Source organism: Nerophis lumbriciformis, linkage group LG03 (genome assembly GCF_033978685.3).
Source record: "Nerophis lumbriciformis linkage group LG03, RoL_Nlum_v2.1, whole genome shotgun sequence".
NCBI lineage: Eukaryota > Metazoa > Chordata > Actinopteri > Syngnathiformes > Syngnathidae > Nerophis > Nerophis lumbriciformis.
Genome location: NC_084550.2, coordinates 62,447,715 through 62,474,466, shown reverse-complemented (window position 1 = coordinate 62,474,466; position 26,752 = coordinate 62,447,715). Strand labels below are relative to the sequence as shown.

The 26,752-nt window shown below is 36.7% G+C and overlaps 1 protein-coding gene across 1 annotated transcript; it reads right to left on the bottom strand.

Moving 5' to 3' along the window:
- Window positions 1–1,583: 1,583 nt before the first annotated feature.
- On the bottom strand, window positions 1,584–25,608 carry asb14a (ankyrin repeat and SOCS box containing 14a). The gene is made up of 14 exons (XM_061940866.2): window positions 25,512–25,608; window positions 25,410–25,441; window positions 21,296–21,418; window positions 20,316–20,362; window positions 20,101–20,235; window positions 18,759–18,917; window positions 16,028–16,273; window positions 10,004–10,175; window positions 9,808–9,913; window positions 9,566–9,745; window positions 5,856–5,984; window positions 5,668–5,796; window positions 5,446–5,599; window positions 1,584–2,149 (listed from the first exon to the last, which is right to left on the bottom strand). The coding sequence occupies exons 3-14, from the start codon at window positions 21,415–21,417 to the stop codon at window positions 1,995–1,997; spliced, it is 1,734 nt and encodes a 577-aa protein (XP_061796850.1). The 5' UTR covers window position 21,418; window positions 25,410–25,441; window positions 25,512–25,608; the 3' UTR covers window positions 1,584–1,994.
- Between the last annotated feature and the right edge of the window lie 1,144 nt (window positions 25,609–26,752).

The window sequence follows — 26,752 nt, the reverse complement described above, 5'->3', positions numbered from 1 at the left end:
TATAGTAACAATAGGTTAAGCTTTATCAGTGTGCCATGTGTTATACCCAGTTTATCCTAGGGCAACAACTGTGTTGAAACTATTTCGATGGTGGAAATACACGACTGGCAGCCATTTTAAGTCCTCAAAACATCAATTGAAACAGTGCAAAAAAGTAGTTTTTCAATAAACATCTTAGTATCAAACTTAAACACTTTCCACCTTAATGTTGAGTTACATAAACAAGTTAAACAGTTTACTTACAGACTTATCTTTTCCAAGGCTTGTAAGACATGGGTATCAAACTCTGGCCCGCGGGCCAAATTTGGCCCGTGAGGTGATATCAAATTAACACTAGAGCTGGCCCGCCGATTATATACAGCGGCGGTGCCGCGGTATACCGCTAATTCTCATACTTGCCAAACCTCCCGGGAGACTCCCAAATTTCAGTGCCCCTCCCGAGAATTGTAACGTCCCCTTTTCGTCCAGTCCGAGTGTTGGCCCATTGTATTTGATATGCCATTGATATTTTTTAATGATTATTATTATTATTTGAAACTCGATTTTGCATGTCACTATAAAGTTATATAAGCCTTGCTTGTTCAATATTTAATGCAAAACTTGTTTGGGTCATACTTGCCAACCCTCCCGGATTTTCCGGGAGACTCCCGAAATTCAGCGCCTCTCCCGAAAACCTCCCGGGACAAATTTTCTCCCGAAGTTCAGGCAGAGCTGGAGGCCACGCCCCCTCCAGCTCCATGCGGACCTGAGTCCGCTTTCCCACAATATAAAGAACGTCTACAGTAAAGCAGTCCGTCTGCCGTAAACAGCAATGTTGTGACACTCTTAAACAGGACAATACTGCCATCTAGTGCATTTGATGAAAGCACTTTTGTGCGTGCCACACAGCAATGCATCATCAGAGAGGGTGTTCAGCATGGTTAGAAAGATAGTGACAGAGAATAGAAAAAGGATGGACAATTCAACCCTTAACTCAACAATGAGTAGATGAGTGTTATGTGTGTGTATATGTGTAAATAAATGAACACTGAAATTCAAGTATTTCTTTTATATATTTATATATATATATATATATATATATAGCTAGAATTCACTGAAAGTCAATTATTTCTTATATATATATATATATATATATATATATATATATATATATATATATATATATATATATATATATATATATCCATCCATCCATCCATTTTCTACCGCTTATTCCCTTCGGGGTCGCGGGGATATATATAATATATATATATATATATATATATATATATATATATATATATATATATATATATATATATATATATATATGAAATACTTGACTTGGTGAATTCTAGCTGTAAATATACTCCTCCCCTCTTAACCATGCCCCCGCCCCAACCACGCACCCCCCCACCCCCACCCCCACCCCCCACCTCCCGAAATTGGAGGTCTCAAGGTTGGCAAGTATGGTTTGGGTCCCTATTAAAAGGTTAATTTGTTCAACCTTGGCCCGCGGCTTTGTTCAGTTTTAAATTTTGGCCCACTCTGTATTTGAGTTTGACACCCCTGTTGTAAGAGCTGACACAACTTGTCTTCTTCTCAATTGTCTCAACCTGGAAGTGCCCAAACTAATGACGCGTAGTATTTTCATATCGCCACAAAGTGTCAGTAAGAGTCGACAATCAAATGGGCATAACATTGCAGGTCCCACAGGGCATTTCCTGTACGTGGGAAAGGGATTCGAATAAAGAACCAACTCTTTTTCTTTACTATAGTGGCCTCGATAACGGGAACCGGTTCTCAAAAAGGGATTCCAGTCCATGGAATTGGTTCTTTTCTTATCGATTTTGAACATCATCCCTAGTGACAACTAACCCCATTCTCTATCAAAATAAAAGTCTTTCCAGGTGTCGTAAAAAAGGTGAGCTGACGGAATATAAATCACTTTGAAGTAAAACCGTCACTGTGTGGCAAAAAAAAACGAAATCCAATTTTGTGGACAGCACCTCCTGTCACCCGTGAAGGTCGTACTCCCGGTAAAGAACGTAGTCCTTCAGTCGCCCTGGCAACGGCAGGAAGCTCATGAAGACCGGCGACCGCAGACGAGGGCGACCGAGGCAGCGGCGAATCCTCAGACGACACAGATGCTGCAAGCAGCGAGCGTTCTCTAAAGGAGGTGGGAGGAGCAAACAATAATATTCATATTCACTTTTGACCGTAATGGTTTTAACAATCTTGTTAAATGATAAATGGGTTGTACTTGTATAGCGCTTTTCTACCTTCAAGGTACTCAAAGCGCTTTGACACTACTTCCACATTTACCCATTCACACACACATTCACACACTGATGGAGGGAGCTGCCATGCAAGGCGCTAACCAGCACCCATCAGGAGCAAGGGTGAAGTGTCTTGCTCAGGACACAACGGACATGACGAGGTTGGTACTGGGTGGGGATTGAACCAGGGACCCTCGGGTCGCGCACGGCCATTCTTCCACTGCGCCACGCCGTCCCGTTAATAAGTACATCGTCACGGCATGGAAATCCCCCGCTTGCTACCCTGTGAACAATGTAGCTCATCATGTTGCCGTGGTAACAAGAGCTGGGTTGTTCAGGGCCACATGACCACGGCCTGAGTTTTTCTTTCATTTAAGACAGCCAGTTAACATTTGGGAACCAGGATGGGGTGACAGAAGAAAGGTAAAAATATAATGAATGAGTGTGGCAACATCTGACCAAGTAATGTTTAGGTTTCACTTGTGCACCTCATAGCACATAATTGTGGTGCGTTCAAGGAACCCTGATCAAAACTGAGGCGTCACTAGTTTTTAAAGATATTCTCATAATGTATTATGATGATTGTAATTATCCGTCAATGTGAATCTGCTAATCCTTACCCTACACAATGAAGTACATGGAAACTTGACAAATGTATAATAATGTGTAAGTGAGTAAGGACATACAAACCCCGTTTCCATATGAGTTGGGAAATTGTGTTAGATGTAAATATAAACGGAATACAATGATTTGCAAATCCTTTTCAACCCATATTCAATTGAATGCACTACAAAGACAACATATTTGATGTTCAAACTCATAAACTTTTTTTTTTTTTTTTTTGCAAATAATAATTAACTTAGAATTTCATGGCTGCAACACGTGCCAAAGTAGTTGGGAAAGGGCATGGTCACCACTGTGTTACATGGCCTTTCCTTTTAACAACACTCAGTAAACATTTGGGAACTGAGGAGACACATTTTTTAAGCTTCTCAGGTGGAATTCTTTCCCAATCTTGATTGATGTACAGCTTAAGTTGTTCAACAGTCCGGGGGTCTCCGTTGTGGTATTTTAGGCTTCATAATGCGCCACACATTTTCAATGGGAGACAGGTCTGGACTACAGGCAGGCCAATCTAGTACCAGCACTCTTTTACTATGAAGCCACGTTGATGTAACACGTGGCTTGGCATTGTCTTGCTGAAATAAGCAGGGGTGTCCATGGTAACGTTGCTTGGATGGCAACATATGTTGCTCCAAAACCTGTATGTACCTTTCAGAATTAATGGCGCCTTCACAGATGTGTAAGTTACCCATGTCTTGGGCACTAATACACCCCCATACCATCACACATGCTGGCTTTTACACTTTGCGCCTATATGGTTATTTTCCTCTTTGGCCCGGAGGACACGACGTCCAAAAACAATTTGAAATGTGGACTCGTCAGACCACAGAACACTTTTCCACTTTGTATCAGTCCATCTTAGATGAGCTCAGGCCCAGCGAAGCCGACGGCGTTTCTGGGTGTTGTTGATAAACGGTTTTCGCCTTGCATAGGAGAGTTTTAACTTGCACTTACAGATGTAGCGACCAACTGTAGTTACTGACAGTGGGTTTCTGAAGTGTTCCTGAGCCCATGTGGTGATATCCTTTACACACTGATGTCGCTTGTTGATGCAGTACAGCCTGAGGGATCAAAGGTCACGGGGTTAGCTGCTTACGTGCAGTGATTTCCAGATTCTCTGAACCTTTTGATGATATTACGGACCTTACATGGTGAAATCCCTAAATTCCTTGCAATAGCTGGTTGAGAAAGGTTTTTCTTAAACTGTTCAACAATTTGCTCACGCATTTGTTGACAAAGTGGTGACCCTCGCCGCATCCTTGTTTGTGAATGACTGAGCATTTCATGGAGTCTACTTTTGTACCCAATCATGGCACCCACCTGTTCCCAATTTGCCTGTTCACCTGTGGGATGTTCCAAATAAATGTTTGATGAGCATTCCTTAACTTTATCAGTATTTATTGCCACCTTTCCCAACTTCTTTGTCACGTGTTGCTGGCATCAAATTCTAAAGTTAATGATTATTTGCAAGAAAAAAAATGTTTATCAGTTTGAACATCAAATATGTTGTCTTTGTAGCATATTCAACTGAATATGGGTTGAAAAGGATTTGCAAATCATTGTATTCCGTTTATATTTACATCTAACCAGGGCCGGCCCGTGGCATAGGCCGTATAGGCAAATGCTAAGGGCGCCGTCCATCAGGGGGCGCCACGCAAGTGCCACAAATGTTGGAGAGAAAAAAAAAAAGAAAAAGAAAAAAAGGTGGTACTATTATTTCTAAATACAAAAAATAATCCCACGTTAATTCAAATGCAAAGTAAAGCCTATTTAATAGAAATATTATTTGTTAACCCCGCACGGTGCGCCCCCTCCCTTCCCGTATCATGACTCTTTTTGGACGTCACCACATCCAAAAATCAACACAAGATGTCAAAACGGCCAAAACTGTCAGGTGCCCAGGGAAGAAAAAAGAGAAAAGAAGAGGAGGAGAAACGAGAAAAGACAGAGGTAGCAAGTAGGTAACGTTAGCCTACATGAAACTATTTGTCTGTTACAGAATGTGATAGTAACCTGGCTTTTTAGCATTAAGCTAATGTTACATGAGTCGGCAATTGCTAATCAATAAATAGCTAGTTCTGTTTTAACGTCGGGTTAATATTGTGGAGGGGGCTAAATTGTTATGGAAAATAATAATGTAACATTAGGTAATTACAGTACTCCCACCTACATTCCTCTGGGACATTTGTATTAGATATTTTAAGCAGGTGTTTTTTGTTTACATTGTTATTGCCTTCTGGTTAGCTAATGTTTGCCCTGCAGGTAATAGTCACTTTTCCACCCCTTTATATATTAGGTATAGTTGTAAGTAAAAAAAAAAAAAAAGGTCAAAGACAAAGCTATTCGGTTTCTTGTGAGTATATACACTTCACTGCCGATGTGGGGGGGGCGCCACCTAAAATCTTGCCTAGGGCGCCAGATTGGTTAGGGACGGGCCTGCATCTAACACAATTTCCCAACTCATATGGAAACGGGGTTTGTACATCATTATTACTTTTATACGACCCCTGGAAAAAAGAAGTAATATTAAAGACCTAAGTCTTGTTTAGTGTCCTGATGTCACCTTGCAGCCTGCAAATGTCGCTCCATTGCTGCTGCTCCATGAGCGCCGCCTTCAGCTTGCAGCACAAGGTCACATGATCCACATAGTCCAGCAAGACTCGGACCACGTGACCTGAAAGATGCTTGAGCCACGGCACGGTGATCACCTCGCAGAACTGCGCGAACACACACACACACACACATCAACATGTGTCTCATGTGCACTCGGGGTGTGTTTGCGTACCATCGTGTCTTTGATGACTGTGTCACTCCAGCCCTCGTACTCCTCTGGAACGTGGGATCCGTTGCCATAGGGACAGTCAAAGCAGCGCTCGACATGGTAACCATAGCTACACAGCATCCTGAGAACCACCTGACACACACACACAGGTCACAAAAAGAGCCCCCGTAAGCAGCTGTGAAGACAGGCACCTGGTCGTTGAGGGCGTACTGCAGGGCCGAGGGGAAGTGCGTGGTGTTGATCCTGGAGTAGAAGTTGACGTTGGCGCCGTACCGCAGCAAAACTTTCATCAACTCGTAGTTGCCCGAACGCAGAGCCACCTGACAAGATGGCAGCAACACATCAGCGATCCCGTCCAAACTTCTAAACAAAGTTCTTTAAATAGATGTTTTTTCCCCCCAATAATAATTAAAATACAGTAGAGCCTCCAAACTCAAACAGTTCTTCACTTTTTCCACATTTTTCTTCTTCCAAAATGGAATAAATTCATTTTGGTCCTCAATATTCTACACCCAATACCCATAATGACAATGTACAAACGTTTTTTAGAACATTTTACTATTTCTTATTTTTTAATTGTAAGGGTTATACTTGTATAGCGCTTTTCTACCTTCAAGGTACTCAAAGCGCTTTGACACTATTTCCACATTCACCCATTCACACACACATTCACACACTGATGGCGGGAACTGCCATGCAAGGCGCTAACCAGCAGCCATCAGGAGCAAGGGTGAAGTGTCTTGCCCAAGGACACAACGGACGTGACTAGGATGGTAGAAGGTGGGGGATTAATACATTTGCAAAAAGGTTTAAAATGATGGGGTATTGTGTGTAGAATGTTGAGGACCAAAATGAATGTATTTTATTTTTGAATTAGGCTGTAAAACATAAGAAAAAATGGAAAAAGTGAAGCACAGTGAATACTTAGTGGACACACTGTATGTTGTGTCAGGATGCTGGTGGAACTCCAATTGGCAGTTAAGTTAATTGACTTTTTACCTCCTAATTACAACTTTATCTCATAATTACGACTTTTTACCTCATAATTATGACTTTTTACCTCATAATTTCGACTTTTTACCTCATAATTTCGACTTTATCTCATAATTATGACTTTTCACCTCATAATTATGAGATAAAATGGGGAAAATATAAGATAAAAAGTCATATTTTGAGATAAATAATTAAGACTTTTTATCCCTGTGACATTTTATGGAAGCCTGTTTCTGCCACAAAAAAAAATCCCCAATGATAAGTCATAACGATGAGATAAATATGAGATAAAAAGTTGCAAGTATGAGTAATTATGACTCTTTACCTCATAATTTCGACTTTTTACCTCATAATTATGTCTTTTTACCTCATAATTTTGACTTCTTATCTCATAATTATGACTGTATATCATAATTATGACTCTTTACCTCATCATTTTGACTTTTTACCTCATAATTATGTCTTTTTACCTCATAATTTCGACTTCTTATCTCATAATTATGACTGTATATCATAATTGACTACCTCATAATTTCGACTTTTTACCTCATAGTTTCGACTTTTTTATCTCATAATTATGACTTTTCACCTCATAATTAGGACTCTTTACCTCATCATTTCGACTTTTTACCTCATAATTGTCTTTTTACCTCATAATTTTGACTTTTTAATCTCATAATTATGGCTTTTTTTATTTCATAATTGTGACTTTTTACCTCTGTCTTTTTACCTCATAATATCGACTTTTTATCTCAAAATTATTACTTTTTTTTATCTCATAATTATGACTTTTCACCTCATAATTATGACTCTTTAGCTCATTATTTCGACTTTTTATCTCATAACCTTTTATCTCATAATTCAGATTTTGTATCTCGTAATTTTGACTTTATCTCAAAATTTCGACTTTTAGCTCATAATTTTGACTTTATGTAATAATTATGATTTTTTTTTTGTCTCATAGTTATGACTTCTTACCCCATACTTCTAACTTTTTATTTCATGATAGAATTTTAGTCTCATAACTAAATATGACATATAACATATAACTTACCATTGTTTTTTGTGTGTGGTGGAAACGGGCTCCCATAAAATTCTGAGATAAAAAGTTTAAATTATTTATCTGATAATTATGACTTTTTATCTCATAGTGTGCATGCGTAATGGGGTAGTTTTGATCCTAGAACAGATTGTAGAATTGACTTGATGTTACTTCATGTAGAGAAAAATGGTAAAAGACCTTTGACCCCTTTTAAATACCGTATTTTCCGGGCTATATTTGAGAAGAAATAACTATTTTTACATATATTAGCCTTACGGGACTATTAGGCGCAGATATACACCGGTACGAAAGATTTTAAAAAGCTTTCTTTACATACCTTAATTGTTTCCAAACGGTGTCTATAACACGGCAGTAAAACAGCTAATCAAACAAAACAGAAGTCATGGTCATGAACCCACTAGCTGCACAAGCTAGCTCTCCAATCAGCTAAAAAGACTGAATTTTAGTTCACACCAATATAACTATTGATGGCAAATGTTCAAAAACATGAACTAACATTCCATAAGACGGGGCCATATTTTCCCGTGCTTTGACAGTGATGTCACTATTTTTTAATTTTCAACAATACTGAAAAAATACACAAATAATCAGCAAGTATAAAATGTACAAATGCATGTCAAAACATAAAACCAGAATAAAAATGAGGACATGATAAAAATGTGAATTGTATGGCCCTGCATGGTGTGTGAACCACTTCACTTATCAGAACTAAGAACCAAAAAAGTGAACCCAAATCCAGAAAATAAAATGAAATGAAAATTATAATTATGAGATAAAATGGGGAAATCATAAGATAAAAAGTCATATTTTGAGATAAATAATTAAAACTTTTTATCCCTGTGACATTTTATGGAAGCCCGTTTCTGCCACAAAAAAAAATCCCCAATGGTAAGTCATAACGATGAGATAAAAAGTCATAATATGAGATAAAAAGTTGCAAGTATGAGTTGAAAAGTCATAATTATGAGATATAAAGTCAGAATATGAGATACAAAGTCATAATAAGGTTTCTCATAGTCATTCACATCGACGTCCCACTGGGGTGAGTTTTTCCTTGCCCGTATGTGGGCTTTGTACCGAGGATGTCGTTGTGGCTTGTGCAGCCCTTTGAGACACTTGTGATTTAGGGCTATATAAATAAAGATTGATTGATTGATTGATTGATAATTATGAGATCAAAAGTTGGAATTACAAGATAAAGTTGGAATTATTAGTATGAAATAAAAAGTCATAAATATGAGATCAAGTTGCAAGTATGATTTAAAAGTCATAATTATGAGATTCAAAAGATAAAGAGAGATAAAGTCATGATTATGGGATAAAAAGTTGAAATTATGAGATAAAAGTCATGATTATGAGATAAAAAGTTATGATTATGGGATGAAAAATAGAAATTATGAGACAAAAAGTTAAAATTAATGATATAAAAAGTTGAAATTATGAGAAAGTCGGAAAAAGTCATAGTTAGGAGATAAATAATTTTGACTATGACTTTTATCTCAGAATTTCAACTTTCTTTGTCGAAATTATGAGATAAAAGATATTTATCTCATAATTTCGACTTTCTTATCTCACACTTATGACTTTTTATCTCATGATAATGACTTTTTATTTCATACTTATGGCTTTGTAACTCATAAATCTGCCTTTTTATCTCACAATCACAGTAGAGATATATTTCTATTTTTAGTGGCAGAAATGGGCGTGCACACAAATGCCATTTGGACTAACAAAAAGAAGAAAAAAGACTGGATTCAGACACGGTGTTCCTGCACTCGTGAGAGATGTGTGTGTGTTGGTGTGGGTGTGGGCCCCCACAGTGACACGGCCTCTTGTCGCTCGCACCTGCAGACATTTGACGGGGTCCTGGTTGGTCAAGGCTCCGGCCTCCAGGAGCAGGCGGACCGACGCAAGGTCGTTGTTGGACACGGCGAAGAAGAGCGCCGACTTCCTCTCGTCGTCGTAGCCTCGACGCACGCAGGGATGCAGCATGTAGTTTGGGTCGAAGCCCTCGTCCAGCAGCAGCTGGAAGACCCACTTACGTTTATTAGACACACACACACACACACACACACACACACACACACCTTGATGCAGTGTGTGTGTTCTCCAGCTGCTGCACAGTGTAGTGGACTCATTCCACTGTTGCTGATGTCATCCATAGACGTTACTGGGATGAGTATCTTCAGAACTCTGCACACACACACACACACACACACACACACACACAGTAATGAATAAAATGAAGGTAACCATGCGCTTCTTCCTCCGCTTCTCATTTACTGCAGGTGTCCCCTGTGAGCGGCCCGGTGGATCGGCAGGTGCCTGCTCTGTTTAGCCACGTTGGGGTCGGCGCCGTATTCCAGCAGCAGCTCGACGATGGCGGCGTCTCCGCTCGCACACGCCTCGTACAAGATGGAGGCCTCGTCCTGCGCCCGACACGTCACGTCTGCTCCTGGCCAACAGCACACACAAATGTAACGTGTGACTACCACAAATGTAACGGGCGACCACCACAAATGTAACCGGCGACCACCACAACCTTCTGGGCCCTGCTGAACTTCTGAACTAAAAGTATGGATTTTTATTACTGTATTTTTCCCACGCTTTGAATCCTGCGCCTTATAAAACGATGCAGCTAATTCATGGATTTGACTTTGATCACGGCCATAATGTTCTGTATTCAACAAATAGTTTTATATCACACGGACGGAGACACTAAAAAGGTGTGTTATTGTTTGTGTTTTGGCGCCATCTTTTGGACAAGTTCGCTCACTGCAGGTGCTGCAGATTGAAAATGTACTTCCTGCTTTGTACCTTAAACCGGAAGTATAACCGTCCATGGCATTTCTACTAGTATGGATTCTTCATTCATCACTCCAAGCAACTTTTGTAAGTTTTACAACATAACTAAAACAATTCTTACTTACTAAACCGTCCTGTGTGTGATGTCTGTAGGAATGTTTTTTTTGCATATTTGTATGTGCTATCGAAATGTAATGATGCTAGGGTTGTTAGCATTAGCAAACATGCTAACACATTTTAAGAGTGTCTGTGTTAGTATTATTAACTTACAAAGGCATTCTTTTTGTACTGTTTCAGTTTTGTAAATTCACCAAAACGTCACCGTGGAGTTATTGAGTCTTTTTAGCTGATTGGAGAGCTAGCTTGTGCAGATAGTGGGTCCTTAACAATGACTTCTGTTTTGTTTGATCAGCCGTTTTACTGCCGTGTTACAGACATCGTTTGGAAACAATTAAGGTATGTAAAGAAACCTTTATAAAATCTTTCGTGCCGGTGTATATCTGCGCCTAATAGTCCCGTAAGGCTAATATATATATATATATATATATATATATATATATATATATATATATATATATATATATATATATAAAAATAGTTATTTCTTCTCAAATATAGCCCGGACAATATGGTATTTAAAAGGGGTCAAAGGTCTTTTACCATTGTTCCCTACAGGAAGTAACATCAAGTCAATTCTACAATCTGTTCTAGGATCAAAACTGCCCCATTACGCATGCACACTATGAGATAAAAAGTCATAATTATCAGATAAATAATTTAAACTTTTTACCCTATGACTTTTTATCTCAATTTTATGGGAGCCCGTTTCCACCACACACAAAAAAAAAACAATGGTAAGTTATAATTATGAGACTAAAATTCTATCATGAAATAAAAAGTTAGAAGTATGGGGTAAGAAGTCATAATTATGAGACTAAAAAATTATTACATAGTCAAAATTATGAGCTAAAAGTCGAAATTTTGAGATAAGTCAAAATTACGAAATACAAAATCTGAGTAATGAGATAAAAAGTCGAAGTTATGAGATAAAGAGTCATTATTATGAGGTAAAAAGTCGTTATGAGATTTTTAAAAAGTCATAATTATGAGATAAAAAGTCCAAATTATGAGGTAAAAAGACAATTATGAGATTTTAAAAAGTCATAATTATGAAATAAAAAAAGTCATAATTATGATTTAAAAAGTCGAAATTATGAGGTAAAAAAGATATAATTATGAGGTAAAAAGTCGAAATTATGAGGTTAAGAGTCATAATTATGATATACAGTCATAATTTTTAAGGTAAAAATACATCATTATGAGATAAAAAGTTGTAATTAAGATATATAGTCATAGTTATGAGATAAAAAGTCGAAATTATGAGGTAAAAAGTCATAATTATGAGATAAAAAGTCTGAATTATGAGATAAAGTCGAAATTATGAGGTAAAAAGTCTGAATTATAGGTAAAAAGTCATAATGATGAGATAAAAAAGTTATAATTATGAGATAAAAAGTCGTAATTATGAGAAAGTCATAATTATGAGATAAAAAGTTGAAATGATGAGGTAAAAAGTCATAATTATGAGATAAAAAGTTGTAATTATGAGATAAAGTTGTAAATTAAAAAAAAAATCACAATTAATGATGAACAGCCCATGGAACTTATTGAAAAAAATCCTTACTCGATGTTCCTCACTCCGACTGTCGAAAAGGAAGTCTTAGAGATTATTCAGAAAAGCAAGAACAAAACATCACGTGACATTTATGACCTCGACATGAGGACGGTCCGGAACGTAGCGGAAGAAATCATCAAACCATTCACATACATCTGCAATTTATCTTTTCAACTTGGACAATTTCCTTCACAAATGAAACTCTCAAAAGTCATCCCCATCTTCAAATCTGGAGACAAACACCACTTCACAAATTACCGGCCCGTCTCCCTTCTGCCACAGTTGTCAAAAATATTGGAAAAATTATTTGATAATAGACTTCGTGGCTTCATTGAAAAACACACATTATTATCTGATTGTCAATATGGGTTCCGACAAAATAGGTCAACTTCATTAGCTTTAAGTGATCTAATAGAGAACATTACTAATGGTATCGAGAAAAACAAATTTGTTATAGGAATTTTTATTGACCTGCAAAAGGCTTTCGATACCATTGACCACCAGATTTTGGTAAATAAACTGGAAAACTATGGCATAAGGGGAGTGGCAGGGAAATGGCTGAAGAGCTACTTGAATGAGAGACAGCAGATTGTTCAGATCGACCAACATCAATCTACACTCATGAACATAACCTGTGGAGTCCCCCAAGGCTCAATACTAGGACCCACACTATTTATAATGTATATCAATGAAATATGTAAAGTATCAACACTGCTGAAGTTCATCCTCTTTGCTGACGACACAACCATTACATGTGCAGGTGACGACGTTAAGCAACTTCTGGCCACTGTAACTGAGGAGATGATCAAGTTAAAAACTTGGTTTAATACCAACAAATTGTCTCTGAATTTAAAGAAGACCAAAATCATGCTCTTTAGCAATCGCAAAAGTAATATACCCATCAGGATTGTTATTGATGATACACCAATAGAATATGTCCAACAAAATTCATTTTTAGGAGTGGTAATAGATGAAAATATATCATGGAAGCCTCATATAAATTACCTGAGGACAAAAGTTGCTAAATGTGTTGGAATGATGAGGAGATCATGTCATTTATTGAACACCAATGCTCTGCTTTTATTGTATCATTCATTTATTATATTTAAACTATTGTGTTGAAGTCTGGGGAAATTGTTATAAATCTCATCTACAGCCTTTAGTCACTCTGCAGAAAAAGGCCATTAGGATTGTGTCCAATGTTCACTACTTACATCATTCAAATCCACTATTCATGGAGTTAAAGCAACTTAAACTGCACGATGTGATCAATTTTAAAACTGCTCAAATTATGTTTAGGGCATCCCAAAACTCTCTACCATCCAATATACAAAACCTATTCCAGGATAGAGATGCTCATCATAGTTACAGTCTAAGAGGAAACAACAAATTATATTTGCCTAAATTTAGAACAACTTTAAAATCAATGTGCATTTCAGTGCGTGGAGTCAGTCTGTGGAACAACTTAGGGGACGAGTTAAAAACCTGTTCTAACATGATTACATTTAAAAGACTGTTTAAAAAAAGAAGTACTGAAGAAGTACGAGGAGGAAAGAGAGTGATGCCCTCAGCACAGAGCGATGGGAGAGAGGTGTATGGTCAGAGAGTGTTTGGGCCTGTGTGTGTGTGTGTGTGTGTGTGTGTGTGCGTGTGTGTGTGTGTGTGTGTGTGTGTGTGTGTGTGTGTGTGTTTTGTCTCGTCTTGTCTTGTCTCATAGTAACAGTGGTACTATTGTATTGTTAGTGTACAGGAGCGTTTCTTGTTTTGTTTGTATAGTATTGTTCTTGTATTATATTGTTTATGTTAAATGTGGAATGAGTGAGAGGGGTTGGGATATTATCAGAGGTGGGTAGTAACGCGCTACATTTACTCCGTTACATCTACTTGAGTAACTTTTGGGATAAATTGTACTTCTAAGAGTAGTTTTAATGCAACATACTTTTACTTTTACTTAAGTATATTTATAGAGAAGGAACGCTACTTTTACTCCGCTACTTTTATCTACATTCAGCTCGCTACTCGCTACTAATTTTTATCGATCTGTTAATGCACGCTTTGTTTGTTTTGGTCTGTCAGACAGACCTTCAAAGTGCCTGCCTTACTGGTGACGTTTCACTTCGTTCCACCAATCAGATGCAGTCACTGGTGACGTTGGACCAATCAAACAGAGCCAGGGGTCACATGACCTGACTTAAACAAGTTGAAAAACTTATTGGGGTGTTACCATTTAGTGGTCAATTGTACGGAATGTGTACTGTACTGTGCAATCTAATAATAAAAGTTCCAATCAATCAATCAAAAGTGTGAAGGAAAAAAGATACTTGTTTTATTTCAACCGTACCGTCAAAAGCCTCAAGACTGGCCGCACATGAGGACGTTCCTGTCTTCACAATAAAAGTGCCGCTCCATCGCGCCTGCGCTTTCAAAACAAGAGTCTCCGAAAGCCAGCGTAAACAAGCTCGCAAGCTACGGAGTTTGACACCAATATATTTCTTGTAAAGTGTATAAAAACGAATATGGAAGCTGGACAAATAAGATGCCAAAAACCAACCACTTTCATGTGGTATTAGACAGAAAGGAGGAACTTTTCTTCTCCTCCATTTGAAAACGTGGACGTTATCATCACGACTGTCTGATTACAATCAATGCAAGTCATCAGAATCAGGTAATACACCAACTTATATTCTAGTCTTCATGAAAGAAAGGAATCTATATGTTTAACATGCATGTATATTCATTAAAACACCTTTAACATGTAAACAAAAACAGCTAAATAAATAAATATAAATTATATACTGTATATATCAATGTAAATGTATGTATGTATGTATATATACATATATATATATATATATATATATATATATATATATATATATATATATATATATATATATATATATATATATATATATATATATATATATATATGATATGAGTGTGTATGTTACTCATCAGTTACTCAGTACTTGAGTAGTTTTTTCACAACATACTTTTTACTTTTACTCAAGTAAATATTTGGGTGACTACTCCTTACTTTTACTTGAGTAATAAATCTCTAAAGTAACAGTACTCTTACTTGAGTACAATTTCTGGCTACTCTACCCACCTCTGGATATTATAAGCATCTGCTTCATCCAACCCCTTTTCAAGCCTTGCATAAATGTCCCTGCCAAAATGTAAAAAAAAAAGAAGAAAAAAAAGTGTTTTGTTGTACTGTGCAGGTTTGAAATGAATAATTCAATCAATCAAAAAATAATTATAATGTAAAAAGTCATAATTATGAAATATAAAGTCGTAATGAGATAAAAAGTCATAATTATGAAGTAAAAAGTCTGCATTATGAGATAAAACGTCACAATTATGAGGTAAAAAGTCAAAATGATGAAATGTAAAGTCATAATTATGAGATAAAAAGTCACAATTATGAGGTAAAAAGTCAAAATTATGAAATGCAAAGTTGTAATTATGAGATAAAAAGTCATAATTATGAGGTAAAAAAGTCGAAATTATAAAATATAAAGTTGTAATTATGAGATAAAAAGTCATATGAGATAAAAAGTTGCAATTATGAGATAAAAATAAAAATGTTGAGGTAAAAGTCGAAATTATGAGATATTAGTTATAATTATAAGTTAAAAAGTCAAAAATATATGGTAAAAAGCCCAAATGGTGATATAAAAAATGTATAACTATGAGATAAAAGTGGGAATCCAGAGATAAAAAGTCATAAATATGAGGAAAAGAGGGTATTTAAAGGGGTCAAAGGCCCTGCCTACACAGCAAACCTGGCATGATGATGCCTTTGAGTTCACATCCGTCCTCACCTTTCCTCAGCAGGACCTGGGCCGCCTCCAGGTGACCCTCCTGGGCAGCCAGGGCCAGCGGCGTGAGGCCAAAGCGGCTGCGGGCTTCCGGCAGCGCCCCGGCCTCCAGCAGCAGGCTGACCAGCTCGGCTCTGCCCAGCCGAGAGGCCTCGTGGAGCGGGCGCCGGCGGTGGAGACCCTCCTGGTTGACGGGGGCTCCCCTCTGGAGCAGCAACTTCACCAGGTCCACACGGCCGGACCGGATCGCTGCAGACCACCAGGGTGAGGTCACAAGTCATTTCATCACTCTAACTGTCTGATACTGATGGTTCTGATACTGACTGTGTCTGATACCGACTGTGTCTGATACTGACGGTTCTGATATTGATTGTGTCTGATACTGATTGTGTCTGATATTGATTGTGTCTGATATTGATTGTCTGATACTGATGTTTCTGATACTGATTGTGTCTGATATTGATTGTGTCTAATACTGATGGTTCTGATACTGATTGTGTCTGATACCGATCGTGTCTGATACTGATCGTGTCTGATACTGATGGTCCTGATACTGATGGTTCTGATACTGATTGTGTCTGATACTGATGGTTCTGATACTGGTGGTTCTGATACTGATGGTGTCGATACTTATTGTGTCTGATATTGATTGTGTCTAATACTGATGGTTCTGATACTGATTGTGTCTAATACTGATGGTTCTGATACTGATTGTCTGATACTGATGGTTCTGATACTTATAGTTCTGATACTGATGGTTCTGATACTGACTGTGTCTGATACCGACTGTGTCTGATACTGACGGTTCTGATACTGACGGTTCTGATATTGATTGTGTCTGATACTGATTGTGTCTGATATTGATTGTGTCTGATATTGATTGTCTGATACTGATGTTTCTGATACTGATTGTGTCTGATATTGATTGTGTCTAATACTGATGGTTCTGATACTGATTGTGTCTGATACTGATCGTGTCTGATACAGATGGTCCTGATACTGATGGTTCTGATACTGATTGTGTCTGATACTGATGGTTCTGATACTGGTGGTTCTGATACTGATGGTGTCGATACTTATTGTGTCTGATATTGATTGTGTCTAATACTGATGGTTCTGATACTGATTGTGTCTAATACTGATGGTTCTGATACTGATTGTCTGATACTGATGGTTCTGATACTTATAGTTCTGATACTGATGGTTCTGATACTGATTGTGTCTGATATTGTGTCTAATACTGATGGTTCGGATACTGATTGTGTCTGATACTGATGGTTCTGATACAATTGTGTCTGATACTTTATGGTGTCTAATACTTATGGTGTCTGATACAAATGGTTCTGATACTGATTGTGTTGATACTGTTGGTACTGATACTGATGTGTCTGATACGGATTGTGTCTGATATTGATTGTGTCTAATACCATAATACTGATGGTTCTGATACTGATTGTATCTGATACAGATGGTTCTGATACTGATGGTTCTGATACTGATTGTACCTGATACTAATGGTTCTGATACAGATGTTTCTGATACTGGTGGTTCTGATACTGATTGTGTCTGATATTGATTGTGTCTAATACTGATGGTGCCTGATACTGATTGTATCTGATACTGATGGTTCTGATACTGATTGTGCCTGATACAGTTCTGATACTGATTGTGCCTGATACTAATGGTTTTGATACAGATGTTTCTGATACTGATGGTTCTGATACAATTGTGTCTGATACTTTATGGTGTCTGATACTGATGGTGTCTGATACAAATGGTTCTGATACTGATTGTGTTGATACTGTTGGTACTGATACTGATGTGTCTGATACTGATTGTGTCTGATATTGATTGTGTCTAATACTGATGGTTCTGATACTGATTGTATCTGATACAGATGGTTCTGATACTGATGGTTCTGATACTGATTGTACCTGATACTAATGGTTCTGATACAGATGTTTCTGATACTGGTGGTTCTGATACTGATTGTGTCTGATATTGATTGTGTCTAATACTGATGGTGCCTGATACTGATTGTATCTGATACTGATGGTTCTGATACTGATTGTGCCTGATACAGTTCTGATACTGATTGTGCCTGATACTAATGGTTTTGATACAGATGTTTCTGATACTGATGGTTCTGATACTGATTGTGTCTGATACTGATTTTGTCTGATACTGATTGTCTGATACAGATTGTGTCTGATACCGATGGTTTGATACTGATTGTGTCTTATACTAATTGTGTCCTGAGACTGATTGTGTGTGATATTGATGGTGTCTGATACCGATAGCATAATTGTATCACTCTAACTCCCCTTTCACCTCAATGTATTTGACATGTAATACAGAGTATTACTTCTCCTAAACAAACATGAATGTAAATAAATAGAACATGTTATGTAGAGCACCAGGAAGACAAACAATCAGAGTATGATACAGTAGGAAGGGGATTAATTAAAGCCCCCTTCGTCAAGGTTTACCCGACACATGAAACGTGACAAATTGGGCGGGTGTTCAATATCTTAAAATGTGTTTTGTGGCAATTCCAACTTTGACCACAGTGTCAGTTGCTATGTAGAGTGGCGCTTTCCATCATTTTCAGCAAATGACCAACCCTCCCTCCCTCTTCCTCTCACGCGAGATCCGCCCAAGAATGGGGCGGTATGAATCATTTCCCTAATGTACAACATTATCAGTTGCCGCACCAATGGCCAACATCCCATACCTAAAAGCAGCGGGGAGTCCTGGTCCTGGTTCCGCGTGTCGGGCCGAGCACCGCGGTCCAGAAGGAAGGACACATTGTCCAGCAGTCCTCCTTCCACCGCCAGTAAGAGGGCCGTGTCCCCAGACTGGGTCTGATACTCCACTGCCTCCTCACCTGAAACTGGACAACAGACTGGGTCTGATACTGATCGTTCTGATATTGATCGTTCTAATACTGATGTTCTGATACTGATGTTCTAATACTGATGGTGTCTGATACTGATTTTCTGATACTGATGGTTCTAAAACTAAGTGTGTCTGATACTGATAGTGTCTGATACTGATCGTTCTGATATTGATGTTCTAATACTGATGGTGTCTGATACTGATTTTCTGATACTGATGGTTCTGATACTAAGTGTGTCTGATACTGATAGTGTCTGATACAGATGGTTCAGATACTGATAGTGTCTGATACTGATAATGTCTGATACCGATGGTTCTGATATCGATGTTCAGATGCTGATTGTGTCTGATACTGATGGTGTCTGATACTGATGGGTCTGATACTGATGGTTCTGATACTGAGTGTGTCTGAAACTGATAGTGTTTGATACTGATGGTTCAGATACTGATAGTGTCTGATACTGATAATTTCTGATACCGATGTTCAGATGCTGATTGTGTCTGATACGGATGGGTCTGATACTGATGGTTCTGATACTGAGTGTGTCTGATACTGATGGTTCAGATACTGATAATGTCTGATACCGATGGTTCTGATACTGATGTTCAGATGCTGATGGTGTCTGATACGGATGGGTCTGATACTGATGGTTCTGATACTGAGTGTGTCTGATACTGAGTGTGTCTGATACTGATGGTTCAGATACTGATAATGTCTGATACCGATGGTTCTGATACTGATGTTCAGATGCTGATGGTGTCTGATACTGATGGTGTCTGATACTATCTGGTTCTGATACTGATGGTGTCTGATACTGACTGGTTCTGATACTAATGTTGTCTGATACTGATGGTTCTGATACTGATGGTGTCTGATACTGATGGTTCTGATTCTGACGTGTCTGATACTTATGGTTCTGATACTGATGGTGTCTGATACTGATAGTGTCTAAAACGTATTGTGTCTGATACTGATGATTCTGATACTGATGGTTTTGATACTGGTGGTTCGAATACTGATGGCGTCTGATAGTGATGGTTATGATACTGATGGTTCTGATACTGATAATGTATGATATTGATGGTGTCTGAAACTGATTGTGTCTGATACTGATAGTGTCTGATACTGACTGGTTCTGATACTAATGTGTCTGATACAGACTGGTTGTGATACTGACCTCCATAAGTGAGCTCCAGGATGGTTAGGTTGCTCTGTGTCGATGCTTCATGGAGAGGCGTCCATCCTCTGCCGTCCGTCTGGAGAAAAGAGTTCCTCCTCTTACCACACAGATCTTCCACAAGCTTCTCTCCGCCTGCTTGGTCACACAACCCAAGTACTTTATTATTATTATTATTATTAATATTATTATGATGATAAATCAAGTCAACTCACCTTGCCTTATAGCAGTGAAAATAGCCACACTGTCTGCACACTGAGCGCTGGAAGAGACGCATCATTATATATATATACATATATATATGTATGTGTGGGGAAAAAAATCACAAGACTACTTCATCTCTACAGGCCTGTTTCATGAGGGGGGTTCCCTCAATCATCAGGAGATTTTAATGGGAGCATTCACATACCATGGTTTATATAGGGCACAGAGTGGGTGGGTGCAGGCTGGCGTAGGGGCGTGGTGATTGGCTCATGTGTTACCTAGGAGGTGTTTCCGTCTGTGGCGGCATGCTGTTACAATTTCGCTGCGCTTGTTGAGGGATGACAGGTCTGGACGGTAAATAATAAACAGTTTCTCTTTCAAGCATAGGTTGCATCTTTTATTACCACTATTGTAAGGTGTGCTGGATGCAATAATTTGCCATGTTATTGAATATTCAACATTATTGTCTTTGAGGTCCCAAATGTGTTTGCTGAGTTCTGTGGTATTCCGCAGGTTTTGGTTCCTGAAAGAAGCCTTGTGATTGTTCCATCTGGTTTTGAACTCTCCCTCGGTTAATCCTACATATGTGTCGGATGTGTTAATGTCCTTGCGTGTTACCTTAGATTGGTAGACAACTGATGTTTGTAAGCACCCCCCGTTGAGAGGGCAATCAGGTTTCTTTCGACAGTTGCAGCCTTTGTTGGTTTTGGAGTCGCTCTGTCCGGGGGCCGACGGCTCATTTGCAATTGTTTTGTTGTGGTTTGAGATAATTTGTCGTATATTGTTCATACAGCTGTAGCTCAATTTAATGTTGTTCTTGTTGAATACTTTTCTTAGGGTGTTGTCTTTGGGAAAGTGTTTGTCAATCAGATTGAGGAATTTGTGTCCAATATATATATATATATATATATATGTATATATATATATTCTGGAGCAATATGCTGATATTTACAGACAGGTGCTCGTCAGCCAGTGTCTGACCTCCCGTCACCTGGTGTTGTTGAAGCCTTCCTGCGTGTGTTTGTTGCTGTCCTGCAGACTCTGCTCGATCACGTACTGCACGTCTTCATCCTCCTCTTCATCCTCCGCCATCACCAAGGCCGTAAACTCCATGCTAGCACAGCAGGATCAAAGCCTGTTATTGATCGCCTGATCGGCGGCATTTGACAGCATATCATGCAGTGTTAGCACTATTGCATAGGGGGTGTCCCGATACAACTTTCTTTTCTACCGATGACTGAGCCTTGAATATTGACTAATACCGATATCGACCCAATACAATATGAACACGGATCATGTTGCATACCTCTTTTATTTTGTAGTGTGGAACGTTCAATCAAGTGAAATTCCTCAAACAAAAACCTATTTCCTATCAACTGTCTGAATGCTGTCTTTAAATTGAAATGGAATGGTAATTGGCTTTTTGGTGACACCTAGTGGCCACAATAATTCATTAAAGTCACATCGCAGTAAGTCGAACGATGCAGACACTTTTGTTACTGGATACTTTCTAGTACGCTTTTGGCCTTGAAGACTTTGTATGTACGTATAAGAAATATGCAATACAGTATTTATTTGGTACTTGTTTATATTGACTCATGTTTTAGAGCAGGGGTTCTTAACCTTTTAGACCTCGGGGCCCGACATTTCCACTACAGAGGGGCCCGGAGCCCACTCAAATATTAACACTGAATTAGTCATCTTACTGTACATTTTAAACATATTCAATAATTACATCTAACATACTGATTTTTTGTTCGACACTGAATTTTTATCCACTGATTTTGTTTTACACTGAATTTTTATACCCCGTATTCTTTTTTTTGTACTGAAATTTTATACACTGATTTTTTTTACACCTATTACACCTAGAATTTTTATACGCTAAACAACATTTTACGCATAATTTTTTGTGCTGAATTTTTATACAGATTTTTTTTACACTGAATTTTTATCCACTGATTTTGTTTTACACTGAATTTTTGTGCCGTGGATTTTATACACTGATTTTTTTACACGTACAATGAATTTTTATACGCTAAAAAAAATTTACGCATAATTTTTTTGTACTGAATTTTTATACACTGATTTTTTTACACTGAATTTTTATACCTCGGATTTTTTTTGTACTGAGATTTTATACACTGATTTTGTTACACGTACAATGAATTTTTAAACGCTAAAAACTTTTTTACGCAGAATTTTTCTGTACTGAACTTTTATACACTGATTTTTTTATACTGAATTGTTATCCACTGATTTTCTTTTACACTGAATTTTTATACTCTGGATTTTTTTGTACTGAGATTTTATACACTGATTTTTTTTACACGTACAATTAATTTTTATACGCAAAAGATTTTTTGAAGCAGAATTTTTTTTGTACTGAATTTTTATACTCTTGATTTTTTTTACACTGAATTTTTATACCTTGGATTTTTTTTTGGACTTAGATTTTATACACTGATTATTTTTTACACGTACAATTAATTTTTATACGCTAAAAAAATTTTTACGCATTATTTTTTGTACTGAATATTTATACAGATTTTTTTTACACTGAATTTTTATCCACTGATTTTGTTTTACACTGAATTTTTATACCGTGGATTTTATACACTGATATTTTACACGTACAATGAATTTTTATACGCTAAAAAAAAATGTACGCAGAATTTTTTTTTACCGAATTTTTATATACTGATTTTTTTACACAAAATTTTTATCCACTGATTTTGTTTTACAATGAATTTTTAAACGCTAAAAACTTTTTTACGCAGAATTTTTTTTACGCAGAATTTTTCTGTACTGAATATTTATACACTGATTTTTTTATACTGAATTTTTATCCACTGATTTTCTTTTACACTGAATTTTTATACTCTGGATTTTTTTTGTACTGATATTTTATACACTGATTTTTTTACACGTACAATTAATTTTTATATGCTAAAAAAAATTTTACGCAAAATTTCTTTGTACTGAATTTTTATACCTTGGATTTTTTTTGTACTGAGATTTTATACACTGATTTTGTTACACGTACAATGAATTTTTAAACGCTAAAAACTTTTTTACGCAGAATTTTTTTTACGCAGAATTTTTCTGTATTGAATATTTATACACTGATTTTTTTATATTGAATTTTTATCCACTGATTTTCTTTTACACTGAATTTTTATACTCTGGATTTTTTTTGTACTGAGATTTTATACACTGATTTTTTTTACACATACAATTAATTTTTATACGCAAAAGATTTTTTGAAGCAGAATTTTTTTGTACTGAATTTTTATACTCTTGATTTTTTTTACACTGAATTTTTATACCTTGGATTTTTTTTTTGGACTCAGATTTTATACACTGATTTTTTTTACACGTACAATTAATTTTTATACGCAAAAGATTTTTTGAAGCAGAATTTTTTTTGTACTGAATTTTTATACTCTTGATTTTTTTTACACTGAATTTTTATACCTTGGATTTTTTTTGGACTTAGATTTTATACACTGATTATTTTTTACACGTACAATTAATTTTTATACGCTAAAAAAAATTTTACGCATTATTTTTTGTACTGAATATTTATACAGATTTTTTTTACACTGAATTTTTATCCACTGATTTTGTTTTACACTGAATTTTTATACCGTGGATTTTATACACTGATATTTTACACGTACAATGAATTTTTATACGCTAAAAAAAAATGTACGCAGAATTTTTTTTTACCGAATTTTTATATACTGATTTTTTTACACAAAATTTTTATCCACTGATTTTGTTTTACAATGAATTTTTAAACGCTAAAAACTTTTTTACGCAGAATTTTTTTTACGCAGAATTTTTCTGTACTGAATATTTATACACTGATTTTTTTATACTGAATTTTTATCCACTGATTTTCTTTTACACTGAATTTTTATACTCTGGATTTTTTTTGTACTGATATTTTATACACTGATTTTTTTACACGTACAATTAATTTTTATATGCTAAAAAAAATTTTACGCAAAATTTCTTTGTACTGAATTTTTATACCTTGGATTTTTTTTGTACTGAGATTTTATACACTGATTTTGTTACACGTACAATGAATTTTTAAACGCTAAAAACTTTTTTACGCAGAATTTTTTTTACGCAGAATTTTTCTGTACTGAATATTTATACACTGATTTTTTTATATTGAATTTTTATCCACTGATTTTCTTTTACACTGAATTTTTATACTCTGGATTTTTTTTGTACTGAGATTTTATACACTGATTTTTTTTACACATACAATTAATTTTTATACGCAAAAGATTTTTTTAAGCAGAATTTTTTTTACACTGAATTTTTATACCTTGGATTTTTTTTTGTACTGAGGTTTTATACACTGATTTTCTTTTACACGTACAATGAATTTTTATACGGTAAAAAAAAATGTACGCATAATTTTTTACACTGAATTTTTATACTGTGGATTTTATACACTGATTTTTTTACACGTACCATGAATTTTTATACGCTAAAAAAAAATGTACGCAGAATTTTTTTGTACCGAATTTTTATATACTGATTTTTTTACACATTTTTATCCACTGATTTTGTTTTACACTGAATTTTCATACCCTGGATTTTTTTTTATACTGAGATTTTATACACTGATTTTTTTACACGTACAATGAATTTTTATATGCTAAAAAATTTTTTACGCATAATTTCTTTGTACTGAATTTTTATACAGTGGCCGTGCCAGCAACTTAAAGGGTTCCAGGTTCGATCCCCGCTTCCGCCATCCTCGTCACTGCCGTTGTGTCCTTGGGCAAGGCACTTTACCCACCTGCTCCCAGTGCCCACCCACACTGGGAGCAGGTGGGTGGGCACTGGGTTTCACTATGTAAAAGCGCTTTGAGTCACTAGAGAAAAGCGCTACATAAATATACTTCACTTCACTTAACACTGAATTTTTATACGCTTAAAAATTTTTTTACTGATTTTTTAAACATTTAAGTCTTTTTCAATGAAATTGTCAGCATAATGATGTAAAACAATTCAGTTACGTTCAGTGTCAAAAAAAGCACAAACCTCCACACAAACAGGAAACAGAAGCACTTCATTACCTTTCACTTGCTCCTTGCCGTCTGCTGCTGTCCTTGCAGATGAAAATAGTTCTAATTAATATTATTGTTGTTGTTTACAGCAACACAAACGTGGACTCCTACCACTTGAGCTGCAGCACTTTGCTGGTGTTGATGTCCCGCAGCTGTTACTATATTTAGAGGAGAAAGCAGTGACTAGTCACATTGCCGACAGGTCAACTCCTCGTCACACGGTTAAAAATATGTTACAATGCCTCTTTTAGTGGGGTGACGTCAAAATACAATGCACTTAAGACAACTGCATTCCTGAGATTTAGAGGAGTTGTGGGAAGGGACTTTGTTGCTGTTTCATGTTAGCTTTAGTAATCATTTAATTACAATATATCACATATTTACAATTTCATATTTCTTGCCCTTTTCCGTTTGTTTATTAGCAATCGCTAACACACGTCCAGTCTCAATCTATAACACAAATAAATACATCAATACACTGGGAGCAGACCAGGGATATTGGGCCTAAAAATGTGTTTTGTTCTAAAATGTTTGAGTATCTGGGATGAATGTATTATTTCTTATTGGAGAATTTGATTTTTGTTTGACCTTTAAGGTCACATTTGATATGGTCCATTGTATAATTTTATGGTGGACCGCCACATCATTTTAAATTCACCAGTCACATAATTCAAAGTGGTATGTTACATCATTTTTATACGTGGCCCATCACATTTAATGGGACACGCCATGTAGTTCACTTAATTTCAATGTGGCCTGCAAAAGGCTGGAAATTAAAACACTTTCTGGCTAAAAGTATTCGTTCTTTCAATTTTGACAGAAAAATGTTGCACATGCAATAATTGCCAATGTTTTACACTTACACTATCTGATGTTGCAGGCATTTTTTTGGGGGGGGGTTATCAAAAAATTAAATGAGTACCGTATTTTCCGCACTATTAGCCGCACCTAAAAACCACAAATTTACTCAAAAGCTGACAGTGCGGCTTTTAACCCGGTGCACTTTATATATGGATTAATATTAAGATTAATTTTCATAAAGTTTCGGTCTCGCAACTACGGTAAACAGCCGCCATCTTTTTTCCCCGTAGAAGAGGAAGTGCTTCTTCTTCTCCGCAAGCAACCGCCAAGGTAAGCACCCGCCCCCATAGAACAGGAAGCGCTTCTTCTTCTACTGTAAGCAACCACCCGCCCACGTAGAAGAAGAAAAAGCGCGCGGATATTACCGTACGTTTCATTTCCTTTGTGTGTTTACATCTGTAAAGACCACAAAATGGCTCCTACTAAGCGACAGGGATCCGGTTCATGAAAAGACGCAATCTCTCCATCCGCACACGGATTACTATTTCACA

What these genes read in the sequence shown, in the direction of transcription:
- asb14a (XM_061940866.2), bottom strand. Translation starts at nt 21,417, where the DNA reads ATGGAGTTTACGGCCTTGGTGATGGCGGAGGATGAAGAGGAGGATGAA. An exon ending in GAAGGCTTCAACAACACCAG is followed by an intron (nt 20,363 to 21,295) that starts GTGACGGGAGGT and finishes CGTCTCTTCCAG; the next exon opens with CGCTCAGTGTGCAGACAGTG. An exon ending in CCTGGAGCTCACTTATGGAG is followed by an intron (nt 18,918 to 20,100) that starts GTCAGTATCACA and finishes TCTGTTGTCCAG; the next exon opens with TTTCAGGTGAGGAGGCAGTG.